The sequence below is a fragment of the Pangasianodon hypophthalmus genome, chromosome 11 (genome assembly GCF_027358585.1).
Source record: "Pangasianodon hypophthalmus isolate fPanHyp1 chromosome 11, fPanHyp1.pri, whole genome shotgun sequence".
Lineage (NCBI taxonomy): Eukaryota > Metazoa > Chordata > Actinopteri > Siluriformes > Pangasiidae > Pangasianodon > Pangasianodon hypophthalmus.
The window spans coordinates 20141812-20152588 of record NC_069720.1 but is presented as its reverse complement, the minus strand read 5'-3'; the positions used below and the strand labels follow the sequence as shown (position 1 = coordinate 20152588).

General features: G+C 40.0%; 2 protein-coding genes across 4 annotated transcripts; both read left to right on the top strand.

The window, feature by feature from the left end:
* The first annotated feature begins 1974 nt into the window (after positions 1-1974).
* Positions 1975-7613, top strand: reep6 (receptor accessory protein 6). Of its 2 annotated transcripts, XM_053238148.1 has the most exons (8): positions 1981-2016; positions 2171-2276; positions 5321-5414; positions 5541-5679; positions 5850-6018; positions 6412-6485; positions 6648-6671; positions 6757-7613. In XM_053238148.1, the coding sequence occupies exons 1-7, from the start codon at positions 1996-1998 to the stop codon at positions 6666-6668; spliced, it is 624 nt and encodes a 207-aa protein (XP_053094123.1). In that variant the 5' UTR covers positions 1981-1995; the 3' UTR covers positions 6669-6671; positions 6757-7613. The 2 variants fall into 2 exon arrangements, with proteins under 2 accessions (XP_026779910.2, XP_053094123.1); XM_026924109.3 differs by having other exon boundaries at positions 1975-2276; positions 6757-7612.
* A 731-nt stretch (positions 7614-8344) lies between these two features.
* Positions 8345-10708, top strand: c11h19orf25 (chromosome 11 C19orf25 homolog). Of its 2 annotated transcripts, none has more exons than XM_053238247.1 (2): positions 8345-8688; positions 10121-10708. In XM_053238247.1, the coding sequence occupies exons 1-2, from the start codon at positions 8547-8549 to the stop codon at positions 10291-10293; spliced, it is 315 nt and encodes a 104-aa protein (XP_053094222.1). In that variant the 5' UTR covers positions 8345-8546; the 3' UTR covers positions 10294-10708. The 2 variants fall into 2 exon arrangements, with proteins under 2 accessions (XP_053094222.1, XP_026776595.1); XM_026920794.3 differs by having other exon boundaries at positions 8348-8688; positions 10118-10708.
* The last annotated feature ends 69 nt before the right edge of the window (positions 10709-10777 follow it).

The window sequence follows — 10777 nt, the reverse complement described above, 5'->3', positions numbered from 1 at the left end:
AGAGCTTCAATTAATGTTCACATCAAACATCAGAATGGGGAAAAAATGTGATCTCTGTGACTTTAACTGTGGCATGGTTGTTGGTGCCAAATGGGCTGGTCTGAGTATTTCAGAAACTGCTGATCTCCTGGGATTTTCACACACAACAGTTTACAGAGAATGGTGTGAAAAACAAAACCATTGAGTGAGTGACAGTTCTGTGGGTGGAAATGCCTTGTTGATAAGAGAGAAATTTTCAGAGGAAAATGGTCAGATTCGAGCTGCCAGGAAGGATATAGTAACTCATATAATCACTCTTTACAACCGTGGGGAGCAGAAAAGCATCTCAGCATGCACAAAACATTGAACCTTGTGGTGGATGGGCTACAACAGCAGAAGACCATGTCAGGTTCTAATTCTGTCAGCCAAGAACAGAAAGCTGAGGATGCAGTGGTCACAGGCTCACCAAAACTGGACAGTTCAAGACTGGATAAACATAGCCTGGCTGGAGGAATCTCGATTTCTGCTGAGGCACACAGATGGTAGGGTCATAATTTGGTGCCAACAGCATGAATCCATGGACCCAACCTGCCTTGTGTCAACAGTCAAGGCTGGTCGAGGTGGTGTAATGGTGTGGGGGAATATTTTCTTGGCACACTTTGGGCCTGTTAATAGCAATTAATCATTGCTTGAATGCCACAGCCTGACCATGTACTTCCCTTCAAGGACACAATTTACCCATCTTCTAATGGCTACTTCCAACATGATAGTGCACCATGTCACAAAGCAAAAGTTGTCTCAAACTAGTTTCATGAACATGACAATTAGTTCAGTGTTCTTCATTGGCCTTCCCATTCACCAGATCTGAATCCAATAGAAGACCAAAGAGAGGCCCTACCCAGTATTAGTATAGTGTTCCTAATAAAGTGCTCTGTGAGTGTCTAGAGAGCATGATGTGCATAATAGCTCTGGATCACAATGACTGACGTGCCTTATAGGTTATATGATTACATGGGCATGTTATAACCATTAAAAAGGGCTCTTCAAAAGACACCAGCCCCACACCACTGCAATCTACAGTACAGGAGAAATAGGCAGTGACAGTCAGGCATTTTAGCCAACTTTGGAGCTCTATTTCAGGTTAAAATGACGCCTCAGGTGTAGCAATTTTTATTTATTTAGTTTTGCATCGTTTATGATACAGAAACAAAAAAGGAGTCTTTTCAGTCATAATTTTCCTTCATTCAAATTTGGTTCAGAAATATTCTGCGAATTTAATTGAATTGTGAAGCCAGTACTGTGAATCGAACTGATTCGTGACCGGAGTGTATCGTTACAGCCTTAGAAGTGAAGGCTTTTACATTTTATGGTTTCGGCAGTCTGCTAGTTCTTGCTAAGACTGCCAAAATGCGAAATCAGACAGAATATGAAATTGATCATGATGTCCACTCTTGAGGAAAGATTACATACATTTCACAAATGCTTATGTGAATTAACGTGAACAAAAATATCACATTAACCAAAAAAAAAGAATCGTGTATAAATCACATAAAAATAAATGAAATGTGTGAAAAAACCCATCACATGTGGAAAAAGAAAACCACATACACACACACACACACTATATGTAAAAAAAAACAATCACATGCAAAAATTTTTGTAGGAAAAATCATGTGAAAAATGAATCATGTAAAAATTACATGTGAAAATAAATGAATTGTGTAAATCACATATGGAAAAATAAATTTCATGTGTAAAGTCTACATGTGATGTGTCTAAAAAATGTGACTTTTCTGTAAGGGAAACTAAGTGTGAGTTATTGCTGTCACTTTTTCAAGATGTTTGATGAAAAAAGCCACTTGTGGTGTTATGGTTAAATGCTGCTTGGTTAGAGGGGTTTGGACAATGTGCATGCGTTTAGATACATCTTGAGTTACTGAATACTGAAATGGTGCATCTTCCACACCAATCTGGCAACCCTGGTGTCAGGTCTGTTGCTTAAAGCGGATTGAGTGGATGGGAATTACGGCTTGTCCTGTCAGCTAAACTCCTCTTCGTTACTTGTAGCATGTTTCCATTAAATTCATGTATCTACATTTAACTGTTTAACTTAAAAGGAGAAAGTATTATCAATGGTATATGACGACACCTTTACATGATACATGTCACCATGTTTTCCTTTTTTTCCAAGCTAAAAGAGCGCGTCGATACTTTTCTCAACGAGAAGAACTTTGTTACCGATTTCCTCAACAAAATCGAAGAAAAGACTGGAATTAAGAAGCGTTTGCTTGTAGTAGGTAAGATGGAGGTTTATTTGAAGTCACAAAGTTGGATTAGACATGCTATCCCCCTACAACCCTGCTGAAAAAAACAAAACAAAACAAACAATAGAAACCATCACAGAAATTCTAGTGGTTTCCACTACAAATACCATTACAAACCATCAGCTAACCATTAAAACCATTACTATTACCATTATTGGTCCTTAATGGTATCCACTAGACACAACATGCCACCAATAGAAGACAACACATTACCAGTAGAGACCCACAGGGTCCATTACAGTTTCCATTAAAACCAATACAATTCCCATTATAACCATTAAAACCAATACAATTCCCATTATAACTATTAAAACCATTACCATTATTGGTCCTTAATGGTATCCACCAGTAGAAGGCAACAAATTACCAGTAGAGACCCACAGGGACCATTACAGTTTCCATTAAAACTAATACAATTCCCATTATAACCATTAAAACATTACAAATTTTATAAGTATTTTCATTGTTGTTGTTGTTTTCAGCAGGGAAGATTTCGCATTAAAATATAGGAATAAAAGAGGTTTGAGAGAGAGAGAGAGAGAGAGACAGAGACAGAGACAGGTGGAGTTAAGTTAATCCTGATCTGCTAGTTAACACAGGTCTGCTGTGGCTGTTTATTTACAGTACAGTGCAAAGGTTTGCTGGAGCTTATCCCTAGAACAATGGGTGCAAGGCTGGAGAATTCACTCTGGATAGGATGCCTGTCCATCACATGGCACCAGTGCACACACCAAAGGAGATTGCTTTAAGACTACATGGGAAGCTGGGTTTCCTTTAAAATTTAATTAAAATGTGGCAGTGAAATATACTATACACTCACCTAACACTTTATTAGGAACACCTGTACATATACTCATTCATGCAATTAAAATCGGGGCAGCAGCTTCAGGTAATGTTCACATCAATCATCAGAATGGGGAAAAATGTGATCTCAGTGATTCTGACTGTGGCATGATTACTGGTACCAGACGGGCTACTTTGAGTATTTCTATAACTGCTGATCTCCTGGGGTTTTCATGCACAACAATCTCTAGAGTTTACTCAGAATTGTGCAATAAAGAAAAAACATCCAGTGAGCGGCAGTTCTGTGGATGGAAACACCATGTTGATGAGCGAGGTCAACTGAGAATGGCCAGCCTGGTTCAAGTTGACAGAAAGGCTGCAGTAACTCATATAACCACCCTATAAAGTTGTGGTGAGCAGAAAAGCATCTCAGAATGCACAACACATTGAGGTGGATCCACCTTGAGGTGGATGGGCTACAATAGCAGAAGACCACATCAGGTTCCACTTCTGTCACCCAAGAACAGGAAGCAGAGGCTGCAGTGGTCACAGCCTCACCAAAACTGGACAGTTGAAGACTGGAAAAAAGTAGCATGAATCCATGGACCCAATCTGCCTTGTGTCAAAAGTCCAGGCTGGTTTAGATGGTGTAATGGTGTGGTGAATGTTTTCTTGGAACACTTTGGGCCCATTAATACCAATCAATCATCGCCTGAATGCCACAGCCTATTTGAGTATTGTTGTTGACCATGTGCATCCCTTCATGGCCACAATCTACCCATCTTCTAATGGCTACTTCCAGCATGATTGTGCACCATGTTACAAAGCACAAGTCGTCTCAAACTGGTTTCATGAACATGACAATGAGTTCAGTGTACTTCAGTGGCCTTCCCAGTCACCGGATCTGAATCCAATTGAACACCTTTGGGATGTGGTGGAATGGGAGATTCGCAGCATGAACTGCAGGAATTGCGTGATGCAATCATAACAACATGGACCAGAATCTTAAAGGAAGATCTTGTGGAATCCATGCCACGGTGAATTGAGGCTGTTTTGAGAGCAAAGGGAGGCCCTACCCGGTATTAGTATAATGTTCCTAATAGTGTTTGATGAGTGTATATTATAATTGGGTTTTTGCATAGAAAAAAATCTCAACATTTATTGGACAGTGTGCTCTTCGCTTGTCCCGCCAGAATGCACGGCTTCTCCACATCATGATTGGGAGAACTCTTAAAAGGGGTGTACTCTCGTAACCAACTGCCAGTCACTGAAATGGTAGTGAACATGACTGACATCTCAAAGTTAAACATTTCGGCACCATTCAGCCACACAGTGCTCAGAGCTGCAGTGGTAGTCAAGTAGCCTAATCCACAGCAGTTTTACACAGCTTATATAGCTTGTTATTTTATCTTCGAAATAGGTGAACATTGTAAATAAATTGTAAGTATAAAATTATGTTTAATTATTTGATAATTGTGTGTTTCAGAATTCTTTTGTTTATTTACAGGTCTAGCTAGATAGCTTGTCACTACCTTTTTCAAAGAAATTTGAAATTTAGCTAGCTAGTTAACAGTTTAGCTGCTTTTGAATACAACATGGCAGACAATTTGTTGACCTGATTTTTGGAAAAGCCTTTTGATGCTCTTACTTATGAAGGAGAGACTGAGACTTAAACAAGAGTTCAAACCAACAGATGAAACAGAACACACGCAGGTATATACAAACCACCAGACACCACTGGCACACACACATATTCATTGGCAATTTAGCAAAGCCAATCTGCTTAACTGCATGTTTTTGGGAGATGGGAGGAAGCCACAGAGAACCCAGAGTAAACTCACACGACCATGGGGAGAACTCCACACAGACAGTAACCAGAGCTTGGGATTGAACCAGCAACCCTGGAGCTGTGAAGCAGCACTTGCTGCCCACTGTGTGGCTGTGCCATCATGCTGTACTCCATTATGTTATTGCTAAGCTCATCTTTATGGTTCACACATTGTTGATGTAAATACCCTCAAAAATAAAACTGGCATCCTGCACTTTAACCTACAGTGCAATGTCCTAGAGCGAAAAAGAGCTACAATAACACAAGTTATGTACCTGAACTGTATCTTTTTAAATTTGTTTTACACACAGGACCATCGAACATCATTATTTACAATTATTATTATATTAATTTCATAATGAAATATTAATTTGCTTATTATGCTATATATCTTTCGTGTTCATAGGAGCTGCCTCTGCAACAGGACTGTATTTATTGGTTGGATATGGGGCCTCCCTGATCTGCAACTTGATTGGCTTTGTTTATCCTGCATACTATTCGTAAGTGTTTATAACATTTAAAGCTTCTACAGATTCATGTTACTTAATGATGAAAATCATTAATACCTGACATGGAGCTGACAGTGTCATGATTTGCTGCTTCATGTTGCTTTGGCCTGATTTTAGCATTAAGGCTATTGAGAGTCCAAACAAAGACGATGACACACAGTGGCTGACTTACTGGGTGGTGTATGGATTCTTTGGCGTGGGAGAATTCTTCTCAGACATCTTCCTGTCCTGGTTTCCTTTCTACTATCTGTGCAAAGTAGGTGTATTATACATGCGCTGCTACATGGTTTCATTCAGTAATGAGAAAGGGTTTATCGCAATAGAAATCTTTTTAAACCAATGCATTATTTAATGTATAATTTCTTTAATTGCTTGCAGTATTAAAACCATCCATTTATCCCTTATTTTGTCCCTTGGTGTTGTCAGTGCTTGTTCTTGCTATGGTGCATGGCTCCAGTACCCTGGAATGGCTCTCGGGTGTTGTATAAGCGATTGGTGCGACCACTCTTCCTCAAACACGAAGCTACTGTGGACAACATGGTTTGCGATCTGAGCGGGAAGGTCATAACAGCTGCAGAGACCGTTACGAGAGAGGGTATGGAGATGATTTTTGCTCTATTCATCATAGAATGGCATAGTATCCAATCTTAGCGAATTGTTTATGTTCACTCGCCTACACTAAAGGTTTTAGATGACTTTATATATATATATATATACACATACATACATATATACACTTTCAGTGGAACATAACATTTATACCATTAACTTATTTTTGCCAATAAAGTCAGATAGAATACTGACTACTGACACATACTTATTTTTAATGACTACATACTACCTTTTCTACTTAGAAAATAAAAAGTTCCTCACAAGCCAAGTGCTGATTATGTGAATATGAACACTCATAATAGAGTAATATATTTTCTCTCAAAATAACCTTGCTTTTCATTTCACCCCTATCCTATACTATGCCTTGTTGTATCAGTTCTTCAGACTCTGGTGAGAAACAGGACTATTCACCCAGCTGAGCCAGCAGCCAAAGAGCTTCCTGGTCCATCTGTATGTAAACAGCTCAATGCTCCAATATTACATTATTGGGTTTTCCTTATATAAATCAAAAGCCTAAGTCTAGGCTAATGCTGCGTACGTTCTTTTCACTTTTCTTTTCACGTTTCTCCTTTTCCATCACTAATTTCTCTCTCCTTTTGCATGTCTGTACAGAATGAACTCAAGGTAGACTGAACCGTAAGTGCTCAAGTATTTTATAGTCTTTCTCAGCACTTCTCAGATGGTTTCGGCTGACTAATACATCTCACATCTGTTTCTACAGTCACGCAAGGTTCCACATCCAAAGTCACAGGACAGCAAGGAATGAAATCCCCGGGATGTTAGTAGACAATACTATAACGAGCATATGCAGTGTGATTGAAGTATGTTATATAATACCAATTAAGGAAAACACAAGATGTCATTTTGGCATTGGTTTGCACATATTTCAATCGTGTGTTACTTGAAGTAGTTTTGTTACTGTATAGTCTCAACTGTTAATCTGTTTTGCTCTGACACAGTCGTTTAATCATTAGGCATAGTGGGTAACTTTGCTCCAGGGTTGTTAGTTTGATTCTCAGGTCACTGATGGACATGGGACAATGTGGGTTTCCTGTGGGTTTCCTCCCAAAAACATGCCAGTAGGTGGATTGGCTACATGATATTCTACATGATATTCTCACCTCATACCCAGTGTTCCTGGGATAGGCTCCGTATCAACCACAACCCTGACTAGGATTACATGGAATGAATGAATGATACTGAATCCAGGAAGTAACTGCAATGTACTTAAGTAATAGTAGAGGCTGACAGAAAAACATGCGTGTTGTTTTTTGTAAGCTATGCTTAGGTCATGCCCACCCCCGTTAATTTACATCGTTTATTTTAATACATTGATATCTCATTTTATTTACATTGTTTATTTTAATACATTGATCTCTGTTTATTTACATTGTTCATTTTAATTCATTAATATCTCAGTTTATTTACATGGTCTCTAAATTATACTGTCAGAATAGCCTTTATAATAATTGGAAATGTTATTTATTGTTCATTTATATTAACTCTTCATTTGTTTCATTAGTTAGAAGACAGATGTTTTTTTACACAATGTTAATGCCTCCGTCTTCAATAAATTTGCTTTATGTCTAACGTGACAAAAAGGACTTTTTATGTATCTTTGTCTCCATGAACACACATACCACTGACCAGTCACAGCCCAGCACTTACCAAGCATAGTGTAGCACTGACCAATCACAGCCCAGCACTTACCAAGCATAGTGTAGCACTGACCAATCACAGCCCAGCACTTACCAAGCATAGTGTAGCACTGACCAATCACAGCCCAGCACTGACCAAGCATAGTGTAGCACTGACCAATCATAGTCCAGCACTGACCAGTCACAGCGTAGCGCTGACCAATCACAGCCCAGCACTTACCAAGCATAGTGTAGCACTGACCAATCATAGCCCAGCACTTACCAAGCATAGTGTAGCGCTGACCAATCACAGCCCAGCACTGACCAAGCATAGTGTAGCGCTGACCAATCACAGCCCAGCACTTACCAAGCATAGTGTAGCACTGACCAATCACAGCCCAGCACTGACCAGTCACAGCGTAGCGCTACCAATCACAGCCCAGCACTGACCAGTCACGGCCCAGCATTGACCAATCACAGCGTCGCACTTACTAAGCATAGCGTACCACTGACCAATTACAGCCCACCACTGGCTAAGCGTAGTGTACCACTGACCAATCACAGCGTAGCACTGGCTAAGCATAGCGTAGCACTGACCAATCACGGCGCGGCGGAGGGCGTGTCCATGCTGGAGGACGGGTCCGCTCCGTGCCACTAGATGGCGGAGCGCGCGCGAGCACTATCTCGCACAGGAAGTCAGAAGAAGTAGATGTGTACAGCGCAGACGCGTCAGAGGGTTCAGGTCCTGTCGTTAATTATCTTAAATGAGCTTTCACATGATGTGCATTCTCTTGTAGTCGCGGCTAAAAGTGAAATGCTGTCGCCTGTATTGGAGCCACTGCAGAGTTAGCTAACATTACTGGAGGAGAGCGCCATGAACATGGGATCCAAAGGAAAAAAGAAAATGGTTCTGCCGACTCGACCTGACCCGCCATCAGTGGACCAGATCATCGAGGACATAAACCGAGCAGACCCCAGTGATCCTGTCTTCAGGTTTTTACAAATCCCTAATGAAGGTGACGCCATGTTAAAGTCTAAAGCACAGGTTCCCAGCCCTGATCCTGGAGAACCCCCTGTCCTGCTCAGCTTAGTGTTTTCCCTGCTCCCAACACATCTCAGGCAACTCAGCAGCTAATTAAAAACCTTTCCTCAGTTGAATCAGGTGTGTGTGTGTGTGTGTGAGAGAGAGAGAGAGACAGAGAGAGAGAGAGAGAGTGTGTGAGAGCAGGGGGAAAAAGCTAAAATGTGCAGGACAGGGGGTTCTCCAGGAGCAGGCTTGGGAACCTCTGGTCTACAGAATGCACCACAGTAACTTAGGAAGCAGTGAACTAAATGATGTGAAGATGTGAAGCAAAGCAATTTTCCAGCGATTCCGATTTTCAGAACAACAGCTCATACTTTTTATCCGTTTACAGTTGCATTTAATGCTGTGGAAAGCCACGAAACAATTTAGTTCCTGTCATGTATTATGTCACTTTTTGTGCTGTTGAAGTTAATAAGACAAAACGAAAATACAGCTTGTATTTTACAGAGAAACCAGAAATCCAAAAGGTTTTTACTTCTGACTGTTACAAAGTGTTGTCACTGGAGACTCCTTTATATCATGACAGCTGAAGATTTCCACACGATATATTCAACATGAATCCCGATATTTAGTTTATGACCAAACAGAATACACTATGCACAATGTGAAAGACTATGGCCTATGAGTGTTTATTGAATATAATTGTATAAAACTAAATGGTTAGAATTTTAGTGATGGGAGAGGCATTGATTTTATATGTTGATAGTTTTGCTCAGACTTACTAAGTCTCCTGGGATACATCTTAAATTGGATTTGTGATATTTGCATGATGATATTTTACAGTTGTCGGTGCCTGTATTTACATGCACATCAATATTCCGATATTAATCGTAATTTGGTAATTATCTAATTAGTATTGAGTCACGTAAACACCTCAATCCGATTGCCCGATTCAGACAATATTCCGAGTCCCCAAATTCCAATTCCCACCCCTGGAATATGTCGGTTTTAATCCGAAATTTGTTGTATGTAAACACCTTATTCAGAAAATCCACTGAAATGAGATATGTGCACAAGGAATTGTGGGTGCTAACAGATGCTTAGCTGTGGGCTAGGAATGACAATAGAAGCATATTTAACTCAGAACCTTTTCTGTTTTACCTGGTATATTGTGCTTGGGATGAGATGAGATCACTAATGGACTAATCACTAAGTCTGAAGCTGGATGATGGTGTTAAGCCTGTGATTATTCACACTAAGCAAAGTAAATTTTTGTCTGATTAGCATCTGAGTTAACTTTGCAGTGGAAGATGGAAAGGTTTTGTCATAGTACAATTTTGCATAGTAGTTTCAATCTTATCATGTTTGTATTGTACATGGAAAGAAAAATGATCACTAATGTAATTTTCCATATTTGAAAGGAGGATCACACAGCAATGAAGTGGAGGCCCGCTACACGCAAAGCCGACACTACCTTGAGCTGAACGAGAGGCTACAGGAGGCTCACACTGAACTAACACGGAAAAGAGATGAGCTCAGTATGGTGGGGGAATCTTTAGAACAAAGTGTGGCAGCGGTGAAGGGCACAGCACTCTGACTGGTGATCATGTGCTCCTGGGGATGCCTTACTTCTTGGTATTGACTTACCACATGAAATGGCTAATATGGGGACTTAATTGCCTTTGGAAGTACTTCAGTGCCTGAATCAATGCAGTGATGATATCCTTTTGCATGTAAAGACATCGGGAATTCCTCTATGGAGCATAAGACATTTCCAGTAACTATACCAGGCCCAAAGGCAGCTTTGAAAAAATAAAATTGAAGGGAAAATAAAGTTGATGTTGTGAGGATTTTATATGGATGACCCTAGTGTAGGAAAGCAGACAGGATGCTCTTTGTCCATAACACACTACACCAACAAAAACCTGTCATTTCTTTTGACATTACTGCTTCGTCATGATGTGTCTTAAAATATGTCATTACCATTAAAACATGTCTAAAACATTGCTAAATTACTGTCTACCTTATTGCGTTGTTTGTGCCTGATATTGGAATATTGTTTTTTAAATTTGTGACCTTTA

Bases quoted from the DNA above. Each gene is read 5' to 3' on its own strand.
- reep6 (XM_026924109.3), top strand. From the start codon at position 2,135: ATGATACATGTCACCATGTTTTCCTTTTTTTCCAAGCTAAAAGAGCGC. The intron at 2,277-5,320 runs GTAAGATGGAGG...TCGTGTTCATAG, and splicing joins GAAGCGTTTGCTTGTAGTAG to GAGCTGCCTCTGCAACAGGA. The intron at 6,486-6,647 runs GTATGTAAACAG...ATGTCTGTACAG, and splicing joins AAGAGCTTCCTGGTCCATCT to AATGAACTCAAGGTAGACTG.
- c11h19orf25 (XM_026920794.3), top strand. From the start codon at position 8,547: ATGAACATGGGATCCAAAGGAAAAAAGAAAATGGTTCTGCCGACTCGA. The intron at 8,689-10,117 runs GTGACGCCATGT...CATATTTGAAAG, and splicing joins TTTACAAATCCCTAATGAAG to GAGGATCACACAGCAATGAA.